Source organism: Lutra lutra, chromosome 2 (assembly GCF_902655055.1).
Source record: "Lutra lutra chromosome 2, mLutLut1.2, whole genome shotgun sequence".
NCBI classification, from domain to species: domain Eukaryota; kingdom Metazoa; phylum Chordata; class Mammalia; order Carnivora; family Mustelidae; genus Lutra; species Lutra lutra.
In genome coordinates, this window is record NC_062279.1 from 210,452,885 (window position 1) to 210,480,158 (window position 27,274).

The window sequence follows — 27,274 nt, forward strand, 5'->3', positions numbered from 1 at the left end:
AAATAAAAACCAAGAAAGTGATCAAAGAAGAGTAGATTATAATAAAACTTAATTAGGGTCATGAGAACAGGAACGGGTGGGACAAGAAAACAAGATGATGAAAATGAGATAAAGAAAAAAGTAAAGGAGCGCCAGATGGCAGAGTTGGTTAAGCATCTGGTTCAGGTCATAATCTCAGGATCCTGAGATAGAGCCCTGCATCGGGCTTTATGCTGAGTTCAGAGTCTGCTTAAAGTTTCTCTCTCCCTCTCCCTCTGTAACCCCCACCCCTACTCTCTCAAATAAATAAATAAATCTTTAAAAAAAAGGTAAAAGGGTCAGAGAGATTGAAATGGAAGATGGACAAAGAAGATTCAACATACATATAACTAGCGTTGCTAAGAAAGAAAAATGAAACAGTGGATCATACTGAACTAATATTTAAAACTACAGGGCGCCTGGGTGGCTCAGTGGGTTAAGCCGCTGCCTTCGGCTCAGGTCATGATCTCAGGGTCCTGAGATCGAGTCCCGCATCGGGCTCTCTGCTTGGCGGAGAACCTGCTTCCTCCTCTCTCTCTCTCTGCCTGCCTCTCTGCCTACTTGCGATCTCTCTCTGTGAAATAAATAAATAAAATCTTTAAAAAAAAAATAAAACTACAATCTGGGGCACCTGGGTGGCTTGTCAGTTGAGCATCTGACTCTTGGCTTCAGCTCAGATGGGAATCTCATGGGTCAAGGGACCAAGCCCCGGGTTGCGTTTGTTCCATGCTCAGGGGAGAGTCTGCTTGAGATTCTCTCCCGCTGCAACCCCCGAATCACACGTGTATGTGAGTGTGTCATGCTCTCTTTCTCTCAAATAAATCAATTAATTACAAAAATAAAACTACAGTCCAAGGAAACTTCCAGAAATAAAAGAAAGTAAAGATATCCTAGTAAAACTACTTCAATTTAAAATACAGAAAATACATTCATGTTTTACATACTAAAAATTCACAAGGATGGGGGGGAACTAAAATGGGATACAAACAGAATCTAACTGCTCTTCAAATGAATTACATAACCACAGTGAAGCAGATTTTTTTTTTAAAAAGTGACATTTGAATACATTATTTCAGTTATATATTCTCAGACTAAAGACAAAAAGAGCATATATAATATTGAACTCATTAGTTTTTTTGCAATAGTATGGCTTAACAATTCTGAAATTATTTTCAGTGCATTCTAGGATTGAGCAAAACAGACAAGTATGCTGATGAAGACAGGAGCTGGGTGTCTCACTGTTGGACAAAGGAAGTAAAAATAAGAGAAAGGGTAGAATGACAATGAGTCCTGTAGTGGGATCAGTGTGGATTAAAGGTGACTGGAAATTCTTTGATGTTTACATTGGCAGGTGGGATTTGATTCTTCTCTTGAACCTGGATTCACTTGTAACCAATGGAATGTAGTGGAAATGATGCTGTGTGATTTTCAAGGGTAGTCACAAGAAATTGCAGTTCTGCATTAGTTTTTGGACTGAGACCATTCTAAGAGCTCCTGAATGTTCCTGCTCTTACTCCAGCCTCATACTGTAAGAAACCCAAACTGTGGCTGGCTGCTCAGCTGGTAGAACCTGCAACTCCTGATCTTGGGGTCATGAGCTTCAGGCTGATCTTGGGGTCATGAGCTTCAGGCCCACGCTGAGCGTAGAGCTTACATACGTTGGAAAAAAAAAAAAAAAAAAGAAAGAAACCTAAGCTATAGATAAATAAGAAACATACAATATCTTAAAACAAATTATACTAGATTGAATAAAAAGTGGCAGAGATGGTACAAAATAAAAAGAACCTTTGAGCCCTTGAACTTCTATGGACAGGGAAAAGACTGAGAAAGCTACCCAGCTGCAAACATGGGTCATTCCTTATGGGAAAGAAGGAATGAATCCGATGAGCGATTCAAAGTCAGGAAGAATCATTCCCAGGGAGAAATAAGTCCTAACCAAGCAACTAGCCACACGTGCCCGGCTGGATACCAGAACTGCTTCTATGTGTGGCACACGTTCCCTCTTTGGAATGGCAGTACACGGTGGTTCTCCTGTCTCTGTTCACCCCTGTTCATCTTCACAGCTCTTCAGAGAGGAACATATCTGTAAAACTGTGCTCAAGAAGCATCACCTGCACCTAGACTTGATTTAGAAGAAACACTGGACCTTGAGCCCGAGTCTGATGCCACAAAGGGATAAATCTTTTAAGGATGAGTATATTTTGCATGTGGGAGGAATGTAAATAATCTGTGACCAGAGGGCAGACATTCAGATGACTACAAATTATTTGGTCCTGCCCTCATGTGGAGCTGGGGTCTAATTCCTCTTCTTTTGGATCTGGGCTGATCTTAATGGTCTTCTAGTAACCAACAGGACCCAGCAGAAGTGATACTACTTAACTTCTGAGGTTAGTTCAGAAGATTTCTTGCCTTTTCTGCCTTGATCTCTCAAAATGCCCACTCTCCGGACATTTCCTCTTGAAACTGAGCTGCCATGCCATAAGAAACCCTAGCCCCACGCAAAGGCCATATGTACTTGCTCCAGTTGAAAGCCCCAAATAACAGCCATTTTCAACCACCAGCCATGTGAGTGAACCATCTTGGATATCCAGTTCAGTCCAATTCAGATGACTATAGCCCCAGTCAAAATCTGACTGTAATTGCATGAAACTCCAAGTAAGAATCATGCAGCTAAACCTTTCCAGAATTCCTAATCCAAAAAACATAAGCACAATAAAATAGCTGTTTTAAGCTGCTAAATTGTGATGTAAAACTTTGTTATGCAGCAGTATGTACCTGGAAAAATTAGAATTGGAGTTACTGAACGAATTCATGGCCTTTAACAATTTATGTGTAAGTAGAGAAAAATATACATTTCTCCATATATGGGCTCTCTCTGCTAAAAGAACCTAGAAACAATGATATCTCTCTCTGGTTATGAGCATACTTAGCTGCTCAAACTTGGGTTTCTAAAATACCACTCTTCACCAAAAAGAACTACAGCTCTTTGGAAAAATGGCTGATTCCATGACTAAAGCAAGCTGAACCTTGACTATCTTGTGCGAGAGCACTAGTTATCAATTTTACTGTCTCTCAGCTCCAAATCCATCCCCCGCTGTCTTGTAGAGAAAGACACTAGAGGTGGATCCTGTAAACCGACCCCTTTGCCAGCTGGGACAACGTTCAGCTTCGTCAGTAGAGGGCACTGGAGGGACTGCCGGAGGATGGGACTTCTCTTCCCCGGTTTGGTGTGTCTTCCCTGACAGCTCCTGCAGTGCTACTCTGGTCCCTGAACACCGTATCTGCCGGACCGTCCCACACCCTCTCTCCAGTGAATCCCCTCCGCAGCGGGTGGTGTGGGTGGGGGCAGACGCTCTTCTCCTTACTCCGTCTCGTCTCACGGTTGCTGAAGTTGTGTCTACCCCTTAGAAGTCAACTAATAACCTTGTTACAATATAAACCTTGTTTATATTGAACTTTCCTCTTCAAATTACTGTGTGCTTTCTGTTCCTAATAATTAGACTCTAACAGATATACCCCAAAAGTAAGAAAGCCCAACTATGATGGGGACAGGTCCAAAAGACAAACTGGCGCATGTCTAGAAAAGGACAACTAGGAGGACAGTAACTGCCTAAAGCTACATCATTTAATGGATGAAGAAACAGAAAAGAGAAATGCTTGGACACAAAGAGAGCTGTTTTCAAATATGTGAAGAACAACCATAGGAGCAAAGAAAACAGACTAATTCTAGAGGGTAGAACTTACAACATAATGGTACATATTGTAAGAAGGCAACAGTTAGCCTCACTACTGGGGTGCTTTTTGGAACACAGAGAGTGTCCAGAGGTAGAACTACCTAATTTTTGAGGTCGTAAGCTCCTTGTCAACGAAGGTGTGCAAAGGTGGGAAGACCAGATGTCAGGGATGCTGAGGAGGGGCCTTCTGTGGAAAGCGTGAGGAGGCAGAATTCTGGGTGTTCCAGCATTCTCTGTACCTCAGGGGACTTTTGAGACTGCCTAATTTTTAACAGGTGCTTTTCCTGTTTTAGCGAGCCTTGTAGCATAACAGATGCACTATTTTATCCACATATTGTAAGTACATACTTTTGTGTCTATAGTTAAATGTTTTTGCTTTTATGTCCAAAGTATAAGGAGGTAACACTACAAAATATCATGAAGGGTAAAAAACGGTCTGTTTGCTTACTTTTTTTTTTTAAAGATTTTATTTATTTATTTGACAGAGAGAGATCACAAGTAGATGGAGAGGCAGGCAGAGAGAGAGAGAGAGAGAGAGAGAGAGAGAAGCAGGCTCCCTGCTGAGCAGAGAGCCCAATGCGGGACTCGATCCCAAGACCCTGCGATCATGACTTGAGCCGAAGGCAGTGGCTTAACCCACTGAGCCACCCAGGCGCCCCTGTTTGCTTACCTTTGCTGATGAAACAATTTGCTTGGCCTGGCGTCTTGATAAATGATCAACTGTCCTTATGAGCACTTCAGGATTTGCATTAGCTAAGTGAATCAGACTTTTATAGCCTGCGTTGTATAACTGTTTTGCTCGACCCTAAAAGGTATTACACAAATCAGCAGGGTCAGAATTTGGGATTAGAAAAAAATAATCAAGTGTCTTATTGAAGGAAAAATTTCACATGCAAGATAGAAACAGACTAAGGTAATAATAAATATGAAGAGATAACACATCTGAATCCAGAGAAATTTTAAAATATGAATTTGGGTAGTCCCAATCTGACTGCAAGACAGCTTTCTGTGCAGCTTAAGTCAGCCAATGCGTGTTGCAATCAGGAATGAGGAATTCATTAAGGCACTCAGGTGAGGGGCATTACTTTAGACGCCCAGTCAAGATGTTCTAGTGCAATATCCTTAAAATGTTTTCACAACTACTCAGGGCTCAGGGGACTGCTGGGGTGCGTGCATGAGCGTGCATGTTCGGCCTGTTCCCAGGCAGAAGCACGCTGCTGACAGAAGGACTGAATAACAGAACAAGCTGAAATCAACAGCTGGCTAAAAACAAAAAGTTGAGAAACCAGGTGAGGAGACTTGGTTCTCACTCCCTCAGGAAATGGAAGTAAGCCTTGTTGCCCCCGAATCACCACTTCCTGAGACAAGCACTGAGTTTACACCGACAGGAGGCAATTCTCCGCTGGAGTGGAGGAAGGAAGAGACACTAAGGACCATATACTCGGGGAGTCTCATTCTTATCCCTACTGTTGTGTTTTTCCACAAATGTGATTTTTCTCGTCAGAACATCTTCCAGATCGACAGGGGATTTCTGGGAGGCCATGACAACAATTTAATAAAGAAACACACACACACACACACACACACACAACCAACCTCTCATGATAAATGAGAAGTAAGACCATTGTTGTTATTTACCTTGTGATAAGACTTCACAAAATAGTCAAACCTGACTTTTCTTTAGTTGAAATCATCTCAGTTGGGAAACTGGGAAGCCACTAACCTCTAAAACTCCAGTCACTTCCATGAGAGGGATCAGCTCTGCCTTGACACAGTAAGTCAACTTCTTGGTAAGTTCTACCAAAAGGGCTCTATAAACCCAAAACTCCTCAAGTTCCTACAAAATACAAAGAAATACATAGAATTTAGATCTGGTAAGTCATTTCTAAGCTTGGTTGGCATAGTAGGGGCCCAGAGAGGGTGTTCCCTCATGTGAGTTCTGAAACTTGGTAAAACCAGAAACGAACAACAATTCCACACAAAGTTATCATAAGGAAACATGGGCAGAGACTGAGGGATTTGATTAAGTGGTTCTGGGATGAGGAAGAAGACGGGAAGTTGGAAACGAGCCACTGAGAAGAGCTCTGTTCATTTTTTATCAAAATGCCAGCAAGTGAACGTGCAGTTTCTTTCCCAAGTAACTGAAAACAATCCCCACCTCTGGGAGTTCATCCTGAAGACAAAACATTACGTATGGAAGGATCCCAATGCAAGATGTAGCAATATTCAAAACAAAAAAATCCTGGAAGCAATATTTAAGACAGTAAAAATATTGGAAGACGTGGGTCAATCACGGTTAAAGGTGGGTGGTAAATGGGCATTTACTATATTATTTTGTCTTATTTTATGTCTGAAAATTTCTGTCGTAGTTGTTTTTTAAAGGTCACTTTCTAACGGCTGGGTGTCACTGTGAGCACACGTGGTACATGAAGTGGCATTAGCCAGCTACTCTGTGACCACCAGGAGAGCAGCCAATGCACTAGAGATGGCAGAGTGAAGAGAAGAAGACCTTGACCAGGATGACCAGTCCGCCAACCCTGAACTGCCTTGGCTCCAGCTGTCCTGTTACACGTGACCATCCTGGTTCGCTGTTGTTTAAACCTCTGTAGGGTTTTCCCATTACTCGTAGTTGAAGGCATTTTAACTAATACTACTGATGTACTATTTCATACCACTTACATAGCTTTCTAAAAAGGAAAAAACACTCTAAAATACTGAAAATACACTCATGAGAGCACGAGCTGTCGGGCAGATTGTGTCTAGGATCAACCATCAAGTTATAGTTGTTTTTCAAATTTGATAGTTTCTTTTACTTGAACAATTCTATAAGGCTGAAGTCCTTATAATCCTAAGTAAAACAAAGGGATAGAATGTTAGGGGAAGTACCTTTAAATATGAAGAAACACAAACACAGAAAACTTAAGAAAATAAAGGCTAGCTTCTCACTACCTATAAATTTTGTCTACTGCTTAGCTAGCACATGATTAGGGAATGTAAGCTAATATTTAAAACTTAGCATAAGTAGGAGATATTAAGAAATGCGAATTTGCTAAGATAATTATCATTCAACCCAAAGTCAAGTATTCTGGATTATTTACTCACTAATACATATTACAGAATTAACTGCCATATACGTACATAGAATATGGAAATTTAAGATGGGGAAAATGAAGATTTCAAATTTAAAAATAAGATTCATGAGAGAAAAATGTTTTTAAAAAATTGAGTATAGGGACGCCTGGGTGGCTCAGTTGGTTAAGCAGCTGCCTTCGGCTCAGGTCATGATCCCAGCGTCCTGGGATCGAGTCCCACATCGGGCTCCTTGCTCATCAGGGAGCCTGCTTCTCCCTCTGCCTGCCATTCTGTCTGCCTGTGCTTGTTCTCTCTCCCTCTCTCTCTCTGACAAATAAATAAATAAAATTAAAAAAAAAATTGAGTATAGAAACAAATATGGAAGGATTATTACACCATTCAATTAGAAGAAATTTAAATGCAGCCAAAATGGGCTTATATTATCAATTCATCCCCAAAATTATCCTAGTAGAAAGTCTGGTAAGCTTTGCTATGCAATTTAAGGAAACTCTGAAAGCTGGTTTTAGTAGAGTCTTAAACAAATGCATCCCAAATGCAAATGGCCAAAATAAAGTTTTCTTCTTGAGTTAATTAAACTGTACATTTGACATAGAAACCTAAAGCAGCTGCCAGACACTGGGAACAAAAATGGCAAAATACTATGGCGATCATGAGAGCATGGTCCCAGGAGTGACAAGGTGCCTGCTGGGTGGGTACTGGCGAGGCACTCATTGGACACTTTCCATGGTTAGCACCAGGGGAGAGATACCCCCACAATCTGTATTGATGGAGAACTGCGGTTTTAAGAGTTGATTTCAAAGACTTGTCACTACTAGTGGTGGTTCTATGAGTAGGGATAACCAGGTGCTCGCTTTCTTTTTTTTTTTTAAGGTTTTTTTTTTTTTTTTTTTTTTTTAGATTTCATTTATTTATTTGAGAGAGAGAAGATGAGCACAAGTGGGTTGCAAGTGAGGCAGGGAGAGAAGCAGACTCTCCACTGAGCAGGGAGCCTGATGCGGGGCTCGATCCCAGGATTCTGGGATCATGACCTGAGGTGAAGGCAGACAGACACTTAACTGACTGAGACACCCAGGGGCCCCATAACTGGGTGCTTTCTACTTGTTCGCTAAATATTTTAGGTGATTTTGCCATTTTTGTATCTTTACCATAAGTTAGTATATAGGACTTTCATAAGCAGAAAAAAACAAGTATATTTTAAATACGGTTTGAGTGCTTAGTATTAATAGAACAAGTCAACAGTGAGGAAATAATGACTAACCGGTTTATGAGTTTAGCAGCAGTCAGAACAGAAAGACGCATGAGGCATGTGTCATGTAGTCAGTGGAATTACCTCACAGAAATGCAGCACACAAGAGGAGAATGAGGCAGCTCCGGTGAGAAGACTTTGTATATAGCCTCGAGGCATATTAAATTTTTCAGACACACTCCAGATGTTGGTCTCTTTGAGCAGGGTATAAAGAACAAAAGACAGGTATAGTCTGTTGACAATGTCCTTGTCCACCTTCTAGAAAGACAAGCAAATAAATTTATGTCCTGGACCTGCTAAAAATGTACATTATATTGAAATTGGACAAAAGGCAATCTGAATGAAGTTATACTACAGAAAAGCCAGAACGAATGATTTCACAGAAATAAAACTAAGTTTCTACCATAGGTACTTCAGACTAATTCAGGTGATCATTTTTCCAAGTATTAAAAAAAAGAAAATATGCCAAATTACTTCCAATTTAAACTTCCTTCTACAGGGGAAGCTGTAGTGGGTTGAATCGTGTCTGCCCCCACAAAAAGATATGTTTACCTCCTAACCTGTGGTACCTGTGAATGTGACATTATTTTAGAAATAGGATCTTTGCAGATGTAATTAATTAAAGATCTTGAGATGAAATCACCCCACGTGTATACTGCCCACTTAGGGCTCTGTATTCAGTGGCCAGTGTCTTTCTAAGAGGAGAGGACACGGAGTGACACAAATATGAAGCAATGTGAAGATGACAGTCTTCAATGGAGACACTGGAGGGATGCATTTACAAACCAAGGAACACCAAAGATTGCCAGCAACCACCAAAAGCTAGGAGAGAAGCAAGTTGTTTTCTTCCTTAGAACCTCCAGAGGAAGCCATCTTGATTTCGGACTTTTGGCCTCCTGAACTGCAAAAGAATAAATTTCTGCTGTTTTAAGACACTCGGTTTGGGCTAATTTGTTGTGGTAGCCCTAGGAAAAGAATATAGGAAAGGAAGGAGTTGGGAAGACCTTTACATTTACTGTGGTATTTATAGGTTGTATATATTTGTGAATGTAATTAAACAAATGCATTTATTTGGATAGGTATGTTAATAAGCTTATCCATATTGTAGACTAAGTAAATATTAGATTCTATGATTTCTACATGGTCATGATAAAAAATTAATGTTTCTAAAATTAAAACAGAGAGAGAAAAACCTACCTAGAGCTGACAATTTCTGTGTAGCTGCTTCTGCCCGCAGTATCTAGTGACCAGTTCTTGTGTAAAGTATCTCATAACCAATATCAAGCTAACTTAGAAACTGCGTAACTGATGCTTAAAACCAGAGGAAAGACAGGATGAACTGGAAGGAGAAAAAGTGGGTATAAAATATAAAATTGTATCCCCATGTGGTAAAACAATGGGATGAGAACTTACAGTGGCATATTGAAGACTGAATTACGGATTCTACACGTTGATACTTTTAAAAAGCATCAAGCTGAAAATCACGATAGTTGAACTGCCAGTAGGGAGAAATTGCTTTTCAATTTCCCAATTTTGGTGCACCTTCATTTGAGTCAATGTAGATTTTGCTTAGAATGTATTTTCTAAGCCAAGAAAAATGATATAATTTAATTACAAGGTAGGAAAAGATGCTTTATACCAATTTCAAGATCTTTCATAAGAAATATCTAAAGAAAAACGGGAGTGTCTTTTTCAATGTAGAGAAATAAATTTGATTTTAAGTAAATTTGTTCTCTAGAAATTAAATCAACTGAAAATTTATTGACTATATTTCATTAACAAAAATAAATTCTCATATGATCTCTCTGATATTAGGAATTTGAGAGGCAGGGCAGGAGTTATGGGGGGAAGGGAAGGAAAAAATGCAACAGATGGGATCAGGAGGGAGACAAACCATAAGAGACTCTTAATCTCAGGAAACAAACTGAGGGTTGCTGGGGGTGGGGGAGGGATGGGTGGCGGGGTGGGATGGACACTGGGGAGGGTATGTGCTATGGTGAGTGCTGTGAATTGTGCAAGCCTGCTGATTCACAGACGTGTACCCCTGGGGCAAATAATACATTATATGTTAATAAAATAAATAAATTCTGATCCAAGTTTAAAAAGATGCATTATTCTAAAAAGATTTTGTAAATGTTTATTATTTGTTAACGAGTTTCAAATTATTATTATTTTTTTTTAAAGGAGGACTCTTTTTTTTTTTTTTAAGATTTTATTTATTTATTTGACAGACAGAGATCACAAGTAGGCAGAGAGGCAGGCAGAGAGAAGGAGGAAGCAGGCTCCCTGTGGAGCAGAGAGCCTGATGTGGGGCTCGATCCTAGGACCCTGGGATCATGACCTGAGCTGAAGGCAGAGGCTTTAACCCACTGAGCCACCCAGGCGCCCCTCAAATTATTTTGATTTTTTATTTTATATGTTAAAGTTGTATATAAAACGTTTGTTTTATGAAATATTTTTATTTAACATTTTGAATGTCTAAGCAGCATAGGCATTTCTGAGGTAAAAGACCCAATCAAAATATTGTGATAACATGAACACTCAACAACTAAACATTCAATTCTAATGTGAGTAAATACCATCTTTCACTTTTCAAAATGAAATTAGTAATATTTATGTAATTAAAGATACAGGGGAAATGACAGGTAAGATAATTAGGTTTCAATAAAGATTAGATTACCGATAAAATTAAAAATGAAAAAAAGTGTATTATAAGGCAGAAAATGAAATTAACTTTAGGATTTGAAGGCATGTTTGCTAAAAAATTATTTCCATTCTTTTTTTTTAAAGATTTTATTTGCTTGAGAGAGAGCACGAGCTAGCTGGGGGGGTGGGGGAGGGGGCGGAGGGCGATGGCGAAGCAGACTCCCCGCTGAGCAAGAAGCCCAACGTGGGGCTCAGTCTCAGGACCTTGAGATCATGACCTGAGCTGAAGGCAGACACTTAACCAAATGAGCCATCCAGGGGCCCCTATTTCCATTCTTCTTGAAGTTAGTGTATTAGACATTTGCTTTATATTTGTTGACTAAACTTCAAAATACTGTAACATAAGAATATTACACAAAAAAGTATTAATTTATCAACTTCAACCTTCTACAGAATTTTATGTAGTTCAAGTACTAACTAGATTGGGAGTTCTTAAAGAACAACAAACGATGACAACAATGAAAACCTCAAACCTATTTTATCTTAGAATCTCTGACATCAAGCAGAATGCCTAACAGAGTTTCTAGGTGTGGGGGGGCACCTGGCTGGCTCAGTCAGAGGAACATGTGACACTTGATCTTGGGGTCATGAGTTCAAGCCCCACATGAGGTGTAGAGATTATGTAAAAAAAAAAATGTTCTAGGGGGGTGTCTGGGTGGCTCAGTCAGAAGGGCATGCGACTCTTGATCTTGTTGTAAGTTCAAGCCCCATGCTGGGTGTGGAGATTACTTTAAAAAGAGTTTCTAGAAGATACATTTTCCTCCCTTGAACTGAAATTATTTCAGGATTATATACATTTTATAAACATTATATATATATATGAAATATATATATATAAACACTTATATACATTTTATAAAACATTTTATAAAAACTTTACAATTTTTATAATGTAAGCCATAAGTAGCCCAAGAAAAAGAGATTAAGAAGGTTTACCTTCTCCTACGATAAGAAGCTTATATGTGCTTGACAGTGTTTCAGAAATGCAAAGGTACACATACAAAAAAACACATCAGGGGGGAGGAGTCAAGATGGTCAAGATGGCGGAGAAGTAGCGGCTGAGACTACTTCGGGTAGCGGGAGATCAGCTAAATAGCTTATCTAAAGATTGCAAACACCTACAAATCCAACGGAGATTGAAGAGAAGAAGAACAGCAATTCTAGAAACAGAAAATCAACCACTATCTGAAAGGTAGGACCGGCGGAGAAGTGAATCCAAAGCGACGGGAAGATAGACCGCGGGGGAGGGGCCGGCTCCCGGCTCCCGGCGGAGCAACAGAGCAAAATCAGGACTTTTAAAAGTCTGTTCCGCTGAGGGACATCGCTCCAGAGGCTTAACCGGGGTGAAGCCCACGCGGTGTCAGCGCGGCCTCAGGTCCCGCAGGGTCACAGAAGGATCGGGGGTGTCTGAGTGTCACAGAGCTTACCGGTATTAGAACGGGGAAGCCGGCTACAGAGACAGAGCCGAGGAGTGACTCTCAGCTCGGGGTTGCCTTGAACCGGTCGCAGGCTCGGTCAGCTCGGAGCGCTGCCGGAGGGCAGGGTGACGGGAGTCATTGGGCGCTGTTCTCTGAGGGCGCACTGAGGAGTGGGGCCCCGGGCTCTCGGCTCCTCCGGGCTGGAGACCGGGAGGCCGCCATCTTCATTCCCGTCCTCCGGACTCTACTATGGAAAGCGCTCAGGGAACAAAAGCTCCCGAAAGCAAACCCTAGCGGATTACTCAGCCCGGCCCCGGGTAAGGGCGGTGCAACTCCGCCTGGGGCAAAGACACTTGAGACTCACTACAACAGGCCCCTCCCCCAGAAGATCAACGGGAAACCCAGCCAGGACCAAGTTCACCTACCAAGGAGTGCAGTTTCAATACCAAGGAGAGCGGCGGAATTCCAGAGGAGGAGAAAGCAAAGCACGGAACTCATGGCTTTCTCCCCATGATTTTTTAGCCTTGCAGTTAATTAAATTTTTTTTTTCTTTTTCAATTTTTTTTTCTTTTTCTCTTCTTCTGCTAAATTTTTTTTAACTTTTACCGTTTTCTTTTTTAACGTTTTTTTTAAATAGTTTATCTAATATATATATATTTTTTCCTCTTTTTATATTTTTTCTTTATCGGCTTTCTTTTTTTAAATAATTTTTTTTTTTTTTTCTTTTTGAACCCATTTTTATCCCCTTTCTCCCCCCTCACGATTTGGGATCTCTTCTGATTTGGCTAAAGCATATTTTCCTGGGGTTGTTGCCACCCTTTTAGTATTTTACTTGCTCCTTCATAAACTCTTATCTGGACAAAATGACAAGGCGGAAAAATTCACAACAAAAAAAAGAACAAGAGGCAGTACCAAAGGCTAGGGATACAGACATTGGTAATATGTCAGATATAGAGTTCAGAATGACGATTCTCAAGGTTCTAGCCGGGCTTGAAAAAGGCATGGAAGATATTAAAGCAACCCTCTCGGGAGATATAAAAGCCCTTTCTGGAGAAATAAAAGAACTAAAATCTAACCAAGTTGAAATCAAAAAAGCTATTAATGAGGTGGAATAAAAAATGGAGGCTCTCACTGCTAGGATAAATGAGGCAGAAGAAAGAATTAGCGATATAGAAGACCAAATGACAGAGAATAAAGAAGCTGAGCAAAAGAGGGACAAACAGCTACTGGACCACGAGGGGAGAATTCGAGAGATAAGTGACACCATAAGACGAAACAACATTAGAATAATTGGGATTCCAGAAGAAGAGGAAACAGAGAGGGGAGCAGTAGGTATATTGGAGAGAATTATTGGAGAGAATTTCCCCAATATGGCAAAGGGAACAAGCATCAAAATTCAAGAGGTTCAGAGAACCCCCCTCAAAATCAATAAGAATAGGTCCACACCCCGTCACCTAATAGTAAAATTTACAAGTCTTAGTGACAAAGAAAAGATCCTGAAAGCAGCCCGGGAAAAGAAGTCTGTAACGTACAATGGTAAAAATATTAGATTGGCAGCAGACTTATCCACAGAGACCTGGCAGGCCAGAAAGAGCTGGCATGATATATTCAGAGTACTAAATGAGAAAAACATGCAGCCAAGAATACTATATCCAGCTAGGCTATCATTGAAAATAGAAGGAGAGATTAAAAGCTTCCAGGACAAACAAAAACTGAAAGAATTTGCAAATACCAAACCAGCTCTACAGGAAATATTGAAAGGGATCCTCTAAGCAAAGAGAGACCCTAAAAGTAGTAGATCAGAAAGAAACAGAGACAATATACAATAACAGTCACCTTACAGGCAATACAATGGCACTAAATTCATATCTCTCAATACTTACCCTGAATGTTAATGGGCTAAATGCCCCAATCAAAAGACACAGGGTATCAGAATGGATAAACAAACAAAACCCATCTATATGTTGCCTACAAGAAACTCATCTTAAACCGGAAGACACCTCCAGGTTTAAAGTGAGGGGGTGGAAAAGAATTTACCATGCTAATGGACATCAGAAGAAAGCAGGAGTGGCAATCCTTATAGCAGATCAATTAGATTTTAAGCCAAAGACTATAATAAGAGATGAGGAAGGACACTATATCATACTCAAAGGAACTGTCCAACAAGAAGATCTAACAATTTTAAATATCTATGCCCCTAACATGGGAGCAGCCAACTATATAAACCAATTAATAACAAAATCAAAGAAACACATCGACAAGAATACAATAATAGTAGGGGATTTTAATACTCCCCTCACTGAAATGGACAGATCATCCAAGCAAAAGATCAACAAGGAAATCAAGGCCTTAAATGACACACTGGACCAGATGGACATCACAGATATATTCAGAACATTTCATCCCAAAGCAACAGAATACACATTCTTCTCAAGTGCACATGGAACATTCTCCAGAATAGATCACATTCTTGGTCCTAAATCAAGTCTCAACCGGTATCAAAAGATTGGGATCATTCCCTGCATATTTTCAGACCACAATGCTCTAAAGCTAGAACTCAATAACAAAAGGAAATTTGGAAAGAACCCAAATACATGGAGACTAAACAGCATCCTTCTAAAGAATGAATGGGTCAACCAGGAAATTAAAGAAGAATTGAAAAAATTTATGGAAACAAATGATAATGAAAACACAACGGTTCAGAATCTGTGGGACACAACAAAGGCAGTCCTGAGAGGAAAATACATAGCGGTACAAGCCTTTCTCAAGAAACAAGAAAGGTCTCAGGTACACAACCTAACCCTACACCTAAAGGAGTTGGAGAAAGAACAAGAAAGAAACCCTAAACCCAGCAGGAGAAGAGAAATCATAAAGATTAGAGCAGAAATCAATGAAATAGAAACCAAAAAAACAATAGAACAAATCAACGAAACTAGGAGCTGGTTCTTTGAAAGAATTAATAAGATTGATAAACCCCTGGCCAGACTTATCCAAAAGAAAAGAGAAAGGACCCAAATAAATACAATCATGAATGAAAGAGGAGAGATCACAACGAACACCAAAGAAATACAGACAATTATAAGAACATACTATGAGCAACTCTACGCCAACAAATTTGACAATCTGGAAGAAATGGATGCATTCCTAGAGACATATAAACTACCATAACTGAACCGGGAAGAAATAGAAAGCCTGAACAGACCCATAACCAGTAAGGAGATTGAAACAGTCATCAAAAATCTCCAAACAAACAAAAGCCCAGGGCCAGACGGCTTCCCGGGGGAATTCTACCAAACATTTAAAGAAGAACTAATTCCTATTCTCCTGAAACTGTTCCAAAAAATAGCAATAGAAGGAAAACTTCCAAACTCATATTATGAGGCCAGCATCACCTTGATCCCAAAACCAGACAAGGATCCCAACAAAAAAGAGAACTACAGACCAATATCCTTGATGAACACAGATGCAAAAATTCTCACCAAAATACTAGCCAATAGGATTCAACAGTACATTAAAAGGATTATTCACCACGACCAAGTGGGATTTATTCCAGGGCTGCAAGGTTGGTTCAACATCTGCAAATCAATCAATGTGATACAACACATTAATAAAAGAAAGAACAAGAACCATATGATACTCTCCATAGATGCTGAAAAAGCATTTGACAAAGTACAGCATCCCTTCCTGATCAAAACTCTTCAAAGTGTAGGGATAGACGGCACATACCTCAATATTATCAAAGCCATCTATGAAAAACCCACCGCAAATATCATTGTCAATGGAGAAAAACTGAAAGCTTTTCCGCTAAGGTCAGGAACACGGCAGGGATGTCCGTTATCACCACTGCTATTCAACATAGTACTAGAAGTCCTAGCCTCAGCCATCAGACAACAAAAGGAAATTAAAGGCATCCAAATCGGCAACAAAGAAGTCAAACTATCACTCTTTGCAGATGATATGATACTATATGTGGAAAACCCAAAAGACTCCACTCCAAAACTGCTAGAACTTGTACAGGAATTCAGTAAAGTGTCAGGATATAAAATCAATGCACAGAAATCAGTTGCATTTCTCTACACCAACAACAAGACAGAAGAAAGAGAAATTAAGGAGTCCATCCCATTTACAATTGCACCCAAAACTATAAGATACCTAGGAATAAACCTAACCAAAGAGACTAAGAATCTATACTCAGAAAACTATAAAGTACTCATGAAAGAAATTGAGGAAGACACAAAGAAATGGAAAAATGTTCCATGCTCCTGGATTGGAAGAATAAATATGGTGAAAATGTCTATGCTACCTAAAGCAATCTACACATTTAATGCAATTCCTATCAAAGTACCATCCATTTTTTTCAAAGAAATGGAACAAATAATCCTAAAATTTATATGGAACCAGAAAAGACCTCGAATAGCCAAAGGAATATTGAAAAAGAAAGCCAAAGTTGGTGGCATCACAATTCCGGACTTCAAGCTCTATTACCAAGCTGTCATCATCAAGACAGCATGGTACTGGCACAAAAACAGACACATAGATCAATGGAACAGAATAGAGAGCCCAGAAATGGACCCTCAACTCTATGGTCAAGTCATCTTCGACAAAGCAGGAAAGAATGTCCAATGGAAAAAAGATAGCCTCTTCAATAAATGGTGTTGGGAAAATTGGACAGCCACATGCAGAAAAATGAAATTGGATCATTTCCTTACACCACACACGAAAATAGACTCAAAATGGATGAAGGATCTCAATGTGAGAAAGGAATCCATCAAAATCCTCGAGGAGAACACAGGCAGCAACCTCTTCGACCTCAGCTGCAGCAACATCTTCCTAGGAACATCACCAAAGGCAAGGGAAGCAAGGGCAAAAATGAACTATTGGGATTTTATCAAGATCAAAAGCTTTTGCACAGCAAAGGAAACAGTTAACAAAACCAAAAGACAACTGACAGAATGGGAGAAGATATTTGCAAATGACATATCAGATAAAGGGCTAGTGTCCAAAATCTATAAAGAGCTTAGCAAACTCAACACCCAAAGAACAAATAATCCAATCAAGAAATGGGCAGAGGACATGAACAGACATTTCTGCAAAGAAGACATCCAGATGGCCAACAGACACGTGAAAAAGTGCTCCACATCACTCGGCATCAGGGAAATACAAATCAAAACCACCATGAGATATCACCTCACACCAGTCAGAATGGCTAAAATTAACAAGTCAGGAAATGACAGATGCTGGCGAGGATGCGGAGAAAGGGGAACCCTCCTACACTGTTGGTGGGAATGCAAGCTGGTGCAACCACTCTGGAAAACAGCATGGAGGTTCCTCAAAATGTTGAAAATAGAACTACCCTATGACCCAGCAATTGCACTGCTGGGTATTTACCCTAAAGATACAAACGTAGTGATCCGACGGGGCACGTGCACCCGAATGTTTATAGCAGCAATGTCTACAATAGCCAAACTATGCAAAGAACCTAGATGTCCATCTACAGACGAATGGATAAAGAAGATGTGGTATATATACACAATGGAATACTATGCAGCCATCAAAAGAAATGAAATCTTGCCATTTGCGACGACGTGGATGGAACTAGAGGGTATCATGCTTAGCGAAATAAGTCAATCGGAGAAAGACAACTATCATATGATCTCCCTGATATGAGGGAGAGGAGATGCAACATGAGGGGTTGAGGGGGTAGGAGAAGAGTAAATGAAACAAGATGGGATTGGGAGGGAGACAAACCATAAGTGACTCTTAATCTCACAAAACAAACTGAGGGTTGATGGGGGGAGGGGGTTGGGAGAGGGGGGTGAGGTTATGGATATTGGGGAGGGTATGTGCTATGGTGAGTGCTTTGAAGTGTGTAAACCTGGCGATTCGCAGACCTGTATATGTTTATAAATATATGTTTATAAAGCTGTAAAAAAAAAAAAAGAAAAAGAAAAAAGAAAGGATGAATACCCAAGTTTTGTAGCAACATGGACGGGACTGGAAGAGATTATGCTGAGTGAAATAAGTCAAGCAGAGAGAGTCAATTATCATATCGTTTCACTTATTTTTGGAGCATAACAAATAGCATGGAGGACAAGGGGAGATGGAGAGGAGAAGGGAGTTGAGGGAAATTGGAAGGGGAGGTGAACCATGAGAGACTATGGACTCTGAAAAACGATCTGAGAATTTTGAAGGGGTGGGGGGTGGGAGGTTGGGGGCACCGGGTGGTGGGTATTGTAGAGGGCACGGATTGCATGGAGCACTGGGTGTGGTGCAAAAATAATGAATACTGTTATGCTGAAAAAATAAAAAATTAATTAAAAAAAAAAAAAAAACACATCACACCATCCGAAAATACTGTTTTTAAAAAATGCCCAAATTTCTGGTACTCACGTTTTAAATAGCAAAATGGAAATTGTATTAACTTAAAGAAAAAAATATGAAATGAAAAGATCGAATCAACAAAAGAGATAATACAATAGCATTAATTTTGCTAAGTCAACTTACTTAGGAGGAGAAAAAAAGACTATGGTACCTTTTTTATAGCTTGACCTGACGCTTTCTTCCCAATAAAGTTTTCAGAGACTCCAAGAAGAGCAGCTACATTTTGTTCTGCTGGACTGAGCTGGCTAAACTACGTTTAAAAAGAGTAAATGCAGAAAAAAATCAAATTTTAACTTATAAAAAATGTTTATTTATTTGAGAGAGAGCAAGAAAGTGTATGTGGGAGAGCAGAGAGGGAGGGAGAGAAAAGTCTCAAGCAGAGTCCCCGCTGAGCGTAAAGCCTGACACAGGGCTCGATCTCACAACCCTGAGATCACCTCCTGGGCTGAAATCAAAAGTGGGACGCTTAACTAACTGGACCACCCAGCCACCCCTCAAATTGTAACTTTAAAAAATCTACCTTTTGAACCAAATCCAGTATTTGCTGATACCACATTTTCATGCTTTTAAAGGATATGAGAAAAACACCACCAATTTATTTATACAAATTGTAAGCTTAAACATGCATTATTAAAATATAACACATTTTAGCAGAATACTTAAAGGCATGGTCACAAGCACTGTGGTTTCCACTAGGGTTTCCACAGATTATGTGGTTATGCTTAATACTGAGATGATGTGCAGGACCAGCTGCACCTTCCTATTGTGAGAAAACTGACATTCCTTCTCAGTGTTAACATCACTGGGCTTTGTCATCAGGCTTGGCTCTCATAGAGCATTCATGTAATTAAAGTCTCCAAAAAAACCCGGCTTTCATGGTTTTCTTCACACTGTAGGCAACATAAAGTGGAGTGGTCACCAAATTGTAACAGTAACTATCTTTGCGGAATGGGAACAGGGATGATCCTCTTTTTTTTTCCTGATAATGAACATGTTTATATTTAACAGAAAAGTTGTATTTAAGTTAAATAAACTGAAGATGCTATTGTCATAATACTATTTAAAAAAACTGAAACATGAAAGACCCAATTTCAAATACACTTTAGTAGAGACAAAAAGTGAATAATCACTTGACAAAAATTCCATCGTCATTAATAAATAAAATAGCCTATATTAAAGAACCTTATAATCTTACCTGCCTGAAGTATATCATCCAGTCAGGGACACACTGAGAAGCCATATCATAGGGAGTTGTTAGGTAAATTAGGTGAAGAAGGCTTTCAAGCACAAGACCTTCGAGACCTTTCTTCAAATCTCTGTAGAGAATGTCACAATAAGCCAAATCTATAGTTCCTAAAAGAAAGATCAAATATTTCCTCTTTCATAATTACCAAAAGGGAAACAACATGATTTTTAAAGCGTCTTATTTAGAAGTTACCTACATATAGCAAAAAGTCTTCAAAAGCTCTCAAGTTTTTTTAACTCCGTTATAGTTAACATACAGTGTTATATTAGTTTCAGGTGGACAGTATAGTGATCCCACAATGCTGTACATCACTGAGTGTTTATCATGATGACTGTACTGCTAATCCCTTTACCCATCTCACCCACGCCCCCCGCCAAATCTCTTCTTATGTAATTTTGCATAACTATTTTGGAGGTCATTTTGATAGTATATATCAATATTTCATAAGTACACACCTTTTGACCCAAATACTTTGTTTCTGGAAATCTAACCCAGAGAAACATTTCCACATATACTCAAAAATACATAAATAGTGATGCCCATTGCAGCTTTGTTTATAATTGAGAAAACAAAAAGCCTGTGCAAATGTTCATCAGTAGGGGAATGGTTAACTAAATTATGGTATCCAGGCTACAGATGATTACAGTAGTCAAAGAAAAATGAGGTAGATTTAAAGGGACTGACATGTTAAGACGCTCCTAATATTTCAAGTAAGAAAAGCAAGCCAAAAAATACCCACAACTATGATTTCATCTGAAAAAATAAAGTATAAAACATATATAAATGTATATACATGATATATAATAAAATCTATACACATATACATATACACAAATGTAAATACATCACATATTTATCTATATACATAATAACATATGCAAGGATATACATCAAATTGCTACAGTGGTTGCCCCTGGGAGAGTGGAAATGGGATAGGAGAATGGGATTTTCCTTTACATAATTCTGAGTTCTAAGGATTTTTTTTTAAACAATAGACCTGTATTATTTTTCATTAAGTAAATTATGATGTAGCCATTAAGAAAAAACCATTCATTGCTGTGGAACAATTTTTAAGATATTAAGCAAAAAAAGCAAATTCTGGAACAATACAAATGATTATTTATTTAAAAACAAAAGCTAAAAAAATCTCAAACTTGTATACAAGTATGTATTATGCATTGAAAGGAAATGTACAGAAACTGTCTGAAAAGACATAAGCCAAATTGTTATTCTTGGTAGGATATTAAGATTTGCGTGATTGCTAGGGGAGGGGGTGTGTGAAGGGGGATTACCATCTATTTCCCCAAATACTTCTAGAATATCTTAAATTACTTGTAATCCAAAACATTTTTCGGGGCACCTGGGTGGCTCGGTTGGTTAAACGTTCAACTCTCGATTTCGGCTCAGGTCATGATCTCAGGGTTGTAAGATCAAACCATGAGTCAGACTCCTGGTGGATGTGGTCTCCTTAGGATTCCCTCTCTCCCTCCTTTCTGCCCCTCCCTGCTCCCTCTCTGAAAAAAAAAATGAAAACAAAAAACCAAAAAACCCCAACGTATTTTCAACTTATTTATTTACACAAAAAAACTATTTTTAAAGAAAGCTCTACACACAACGTGGGTCTTGAACTCACGACCCCGAGGTGAAGTCGCATGCTCTACTGAGCCAGCCAGGCGCCCTGATTTTTCAACTTTTAAAAGCTGAAGTAGTCTAATAGCTTATAAGATTAATGTTATTAATATGAAATTACAGTTCCAATTTAAAGAAAGAGAATGATTTAATTTCTATTTCTTCCCCAGCACATTTCCTTAGAAACTTAGGTAAACTCTTACCCTTAAAAGAAGCTCGTCCCAGTTTTGTAATATGAAAGCTGTATTCGATCTCTTCTTTGGACTTATCAACAGCGTCTTTCTGTAGAAGTCCTTTTCCTGTCAGGTATCTAAGCCATTCGACAGTTATTTCCCGCAGACTTTTTTCCTTCAACAAAATCTTCTGCTGAACACCAAACAATGTGCCACCCATAAAGTGACATATGTCATCAAGACTTGTTGCAATCTGAAACGATTCAGGACGTCACTGGGGCACACTTCAAAGACACTGAAATAAATTACTATGAAATTGACATAGTCACGTATGTAAGGATAATTGTATAGTGATGTTTTAAAATTAATGAGAAACAATTTAATGAAGTTATCATAGTCATACTTCTAATGAAAACATGTACATATTTTTCACTCAAAAACTCCTCAGATTTTTGAGTGACTTTTCACAGTCTCTCCAAAGCTGTGCTGTTTATTCTCCAATTATCACTAATTCCCACTCAGCCTCCTTCAGAAGTCCTCCCCTCACCCCTTTCCACCCACCTGTAAAAGCATTCTTTAGCAACAGAAATGATATTAAAACACACACACATATACACCCATGCAAAACGCAACCGAAAGTCTCCAATGAAACAGGAGCAGGCAATATTTCCTGCATATCACCTAAAAATGAATAGCAATCTTCTTCTCTTTCTGTCTCTCTCATTCCTGTTCTTCTGCTGCCTTCCCTTTCCCCCTTAGTCACTATTTAAAACCTATAATGGCAATCGTAATACTTAACCTTCCATTTGGTATTCAGATGTAGAGATGATGCTGAATTAGAATTTTGTATTAGCTAATTTTAATGAAATCAGCATGTTGTACTAAAATATAGTCAATAAGCATATTTCTCTCTCTTACAATTCTGATGATACTTTCAACTGGAAAACGTAGTCATTTGATACCAAACCCAAATAAGGGTTAACAAAAAACATGATGAGGCATAGAAATTTTCTATTGCTTTTCCTCCTTTTAGTAAAATTCACTTTCTTGGAAATGTTCTGATATTTTATTATTATTATTATTACTATTATTATTCTTTGAGAGAGAGAATATTAAGCAGGATCTACACCCAGTGGGGAGTCCGATGCTGGGCTCAATCTCACAACCTTGGTATCATGACGTGAGCTGAGATCCAGAGTTGGACCCTTAACTGACTGAACCACCCAAGCACCTCAAAATTCATTCTAAATATAATATTCAATTAGGACAAAATTACAGTTTTAAGATACTCTAGACTGATTCTCAGTGTGTAGATTATCAATGAACTTAGTCGCTGAATTGTTTTCTACCTGGTTGATTTCCGTTAACACTGGGGACACTTGATCCTTCTAGCTACCATCATGTTATCTTTCTATCCCTCTATGATAATCTTATAGCATAGTGATTTACACCCACTGGTCTAGCCTCTGTCTCTGGCCTCCACAGCTCCTCAAAGCTAGATTCTCTACTGTCGCCCCAACCTTCAGGTTCACCCATGCCTGACTCCAAGTCAATCCATTCATTCGTTCAAGTACTGACAGAGCACCAACCACACGCCAGGAACTGTGTTAGGCACTGGGAGTCAGGGACAAGTAAAAATAAACGTGGACTCTGTTGGCACAGGGCTTACATTCCAACAGGGATCACTGCGCTAACCAGCATATAATTACAAAATTAGATAGGTTCTACTAAAGCAATGTGGTTCAATCAAGCATACAGTAAACTGACTGGACATAGAGGCACAGGGGGGCTTCCCTGAGGAGGGATGGTTAAGTGAAGCCTCCAGGTCGAATGCGTGAGGGTGAGACGGGAGATGGAATGGGGAAGATGGGCGAGTCCTAGGCTTAGTGAGCACTGGTGTGGAAGGACCGAGAAGGCCAGTGTGCCTGGGGTGCAGAGTGCAAGGAGGCTGGTGAGAGGACAAGGCAGACAGGCAGAGGCCAAATCTACCATGTAGACCATGACAAGGAACTTGGGCTTCCTAAATCCTAAAAACAATGGGAAACCAATGGGACAAATTTTAAGTAGAGATGGGCGGCACATTCTGAGTTTACGTTTTGACAAGACCAATCTGTGTGAATGATCATTTGGAGGGGACGTGGGAAGGCATGGCAGAACGGACGCAAGGCAGTCAGACCAGTGAGGGGACAACCACACTGACCAACACAGGAGACACTAGGAGCACGGACCCGTGTCCAGGTGCGGGGATAAAGCTACAAGCAGCCTACAGAACCTCTCTTTGCCTCTTTTTTTGTAAAAGGGGAATTATATTACTTAATCCGAAGGTATGCAAGGATCAGAGATAAAACACATAGTGTCTAACAGTGTCTGAAACATGGTTGTGATAAAAAAATTACTGGAGGCTCCCCAAATCCGGTGGCCCAACTTGTTAAGTGCTCTCATTAATTCCTAGTTTCCTTCTCCTCCACCAAAGCAAGGACTTAGTCTCTCCAGGGTGCTCATCCGTCTCCTCCTGCCCCCAACCTCACTGCCCAAGTCACAGACCTTGCCCTTCTTGCTTCTCCCCTCTCTTCTAGCTGCGTGTTTCTGTCCAGACGACTTGACTGCTGCTTTAATTCCAACTCTAGCGGTCTTCCTACTTTCCACTGTGTTTAGAGTTCCAGCCTTCTTCCATGACTACAGCCCCGTTGTGAGCCCTTACCCCAAGGTGTAAGAGGAACCCTAGTGGCCTGACCTCTTCATGGATGAGTCCAGTTTCTTGAGTTCTGCCTCCTGTGGGTAGGCTTGGAACAACAGCTGCCCACCTGCTAATCTCCTGCCTAGACTTCTTGCTGCTGTACTTCAACTGTTAAAACAGAATTTAAATGCAACTGTTGTGCCCCATAGATCTTGGACTGCCAGGCCCATGAAACCATACCCTGTGGCCAAGTCCGTCCTCCCAGTCTGTTACTTGAGTGCTCCTGTCTTAAGTGAGTCCCAACTCCCTCCCAATTCCACTACATTTTTCTGAGTCCTATCTCATATACGTATTTGTCAGATGTATGTATTATATGTCCTGTGCCTTCTCATTTCAGCACTGTCTTTTGAAGATAATTTTTAAAATTATGATGAAGTCTATTTGATAGATTTTTCCCTTCATAGTCTTTGTTTTTTGCTTCCCACATAAGAAATCACCCAAGGGAACAAAAAATTCTTCCCTATATGTTCTTCCCTTTAAGGTTAGGTCAGTTTAGGTCTATGGTCCACTTTGAATTAATGATTTTTAACAAAATTAGTGAGGTAAGAGTACAGGTTAGTTTTTGTTATTGTTCTATATAGATATCTAGTTGCTCTCCAGCCTCATTTACTGAGAAAAACTATCCTTTGTCCCTTTAAATATCCCGACACCCTTTGCTAAAACCTGACGATACACAGGGATGCCTGGCCGGCTCAGCTGGTGGAGCACGCAACTCTTTATTTTGGTGTCCTCAGTTCGAGCCCCACGTTGAGTGTAGAGACGATCATTTTTTTAACTGATCACATACGTGGACCTAATCCTGGACTTACTGATCAGTTATTGGTTTATATGATCCTTGTGCCAGCATCGCACTGTCTTGATTACTCAAGCTTTATAGTTAGTTCTTGAAATCGTGTGAACACTCTAAATTTGTCATTTTTTCACAAAATGAATTTTGGCTAATCTACTCCTTTGCATCTCCAAATAAATTCTATCAGACTTCAATTTCTACAAACAAACCTACTGAGATTTTGGCTGGTATTGCATTAAATTTATAGACCAAGTTGGGAAGTAACATTTGATCAAAACTGAATGTTCTAATTCTTGAACATGGTACCTCTCTCTCCATCTACTTAGGTCTCCTTCAATTTCTCTCAAGTTTTACAGTTTTCAGTGTACAGATCTGACACATATTATTTAAAGTTGTCCCTAAGTATTGTATGTTTTTTGATGCTATTGTGAATGGAGTTGTTTTTCCAATTATTTGTAGTTGAGTATACAAACATAACTGAGTTTCATACACTGACCCTGTATCCTATTACAGTGCTGATTACACTCTAGTTTTTTCCCCTACATTCCTTTGGATATTTTTCTTGAACCTAGTATCAGCAAATAAGACAGTTTTACTTCTTCCTTTCTAATCTATATGCCCTCATTCCTGTCTTGTATGGGCCAGGATTCCGATATATGCTGAAAAGTAGGGTGAGAGCAGACCTCCTTTCTCTTTCTGATCTTAGACGGAAAAACATGTAATCTTTCACCATTAAGTGTGATGGTACCTATAGTGGTTGTTGTTGTTGTTGTGTTTAAAGATTTTATTTATTTATTTGACAGACAGAGATCACAAGCAGGCAGAGAGTCAGGCAGAGAGAGAGAGGAGGAAGCAGGTTCCCTGCTGAGCAGAGAGCCCAACGCGGGGCTTGATCCCAGGATCCTGGGATCATGACCTGAGCCAAAGGCAGAGGCCTTAACCCACTGAGCCACCCAGGCGCCCCAGTTTTTTTTTTTTTTTTAAATAAACTTCCTTTACCTCTTCTCCTCCTAGTTTGCTGAGTTTTTATCATGAATGGGTGTTGAATTCTGTCAAATGAATAGTAACATTGAATTTTGAATGTTAAATTAATTTTGCATTACTGGAATAAACTCTGATTATGTTGCTGGATTACCAATACTTGGATAGGATTTTATCTATTTTTACGAGATACGGGCCTGTAGTTTTTTCTTCTTGTAACATCTTTGTCTGATTTTGGTATCAGAATAATGCTGGTTTCATGAGATGAGCAGTATTCCTTCTTCCTCTACTTTCTGGAAGAATATGTGTATGATTGATATTATTTCTTCCTTAAATGTTTGATAGAATTCACCAATGAAGTCAGGTCTGGAGTTTTCTTTGTGGCAAGTTTTAAATTATAAATTCAATTTCTTTAATAGATCTAGGACTAGACTTTTTACTTCTTCAATTTTGGAAATTGTATCTTCCAAGAATATTTGTAGTTGAATTCATTTTTTTAGCATTCAAGGCTATAATATTTCAAGGATTATTCCTTACTATAGCTTTACTATCTCTAGGATCTTCAGTGATGACCCTATTAGGAATGACCCTAATATTGGTAACTGAAGTGTTCTCTCTTTTCCCTCTGATGAAATCAGTCAATAATCTTACTGATCTTTTCAAAGAACTAGCTTGTAGTTTCATTATTTTTTCTCCTATTTACTTTTTATTTCATTTGTTTTTATTTTTATTATCTCCTTTATTCTACTTTGAGTGCCCCGCCCCCCACCCAGGTTCCTAAAGTAAAACTTAGACCAGTGAATCTGGATCTTTCTTGTATTCTAACAAGGATTTAAAGCCATAAATGTCCTTTTAAGCACTTCTTTGGGTTCATGCCAGTAATTCTGATACATCTTTTTTCATTTTCTTTCCATTCGAAATATTTTCTAATATCCCTTGTGATTTCGGTCAAGGTATACTTATTTAATTTCCAAATATTTGAGTAATTTCCTGGTACCCTTCTATTACTGCTGGTATACTATAATTGCTTCCATTAGATACCGTGCTATATTCGATTTCAAGCCTTTTAAATGTATTGATATTTGTCTATGGTCTCAGAATATGGTATACAATGGTGAGATA

The 27,274-nt window shown here is 39.3% G+C and overlaps 1 protein-coding gene across 10 annotated transcripts in view; it reads right to left on the minus strand.

Annotated features, from left to right (window-relative positions):
- The window catches only part of HELQ (helicase, POLQ like), a 52,549-nt gene that overhangs the window by 2,178 nt on the left and 23,097 nt on the right, over positions 1 to 27,274 (minus strand). For 5 of the 10 annotated variants that reach the window (XM_047719736.1, XM_047719734.1, XM_047719740.1 and 2 more), the window contains 6 exons: positions 21,675 to 21,897; positions 19,792 to 19,949; positions 18,748 to 18,846; positions 8,176 to 8,349; positions 5,476 to 5,589; positions 4,423 to 4,557 (listed from right to left, as the gene is read on the minus strand). In XM_047719736.1, the coding sequence (XP_047575692.1) occupies positions 4,423 to 4,557; positions 5,476 to 5,589; positions 8,176 to 8,349; positions 18,748 to 18,846; positions 19,792 to 19,949; positions 21,675 to 21,897 (903 nt within the window). Of the gene's footprint in view, positions 1 to 4,422; positions 4,558 to 5,475; positions 5,590 to 8,103; positions 8,350 to 18,747; positions 18,847 to 19,791; positions 19,950 to 21,674; positions 21,940 to 27,274 lie in introns of those variants that run through there. The other 5 variants (XM_047719735.1, XM_047719737.1, XR_007125390.1 and 2 more) reach the window with 5 other exon arrangements.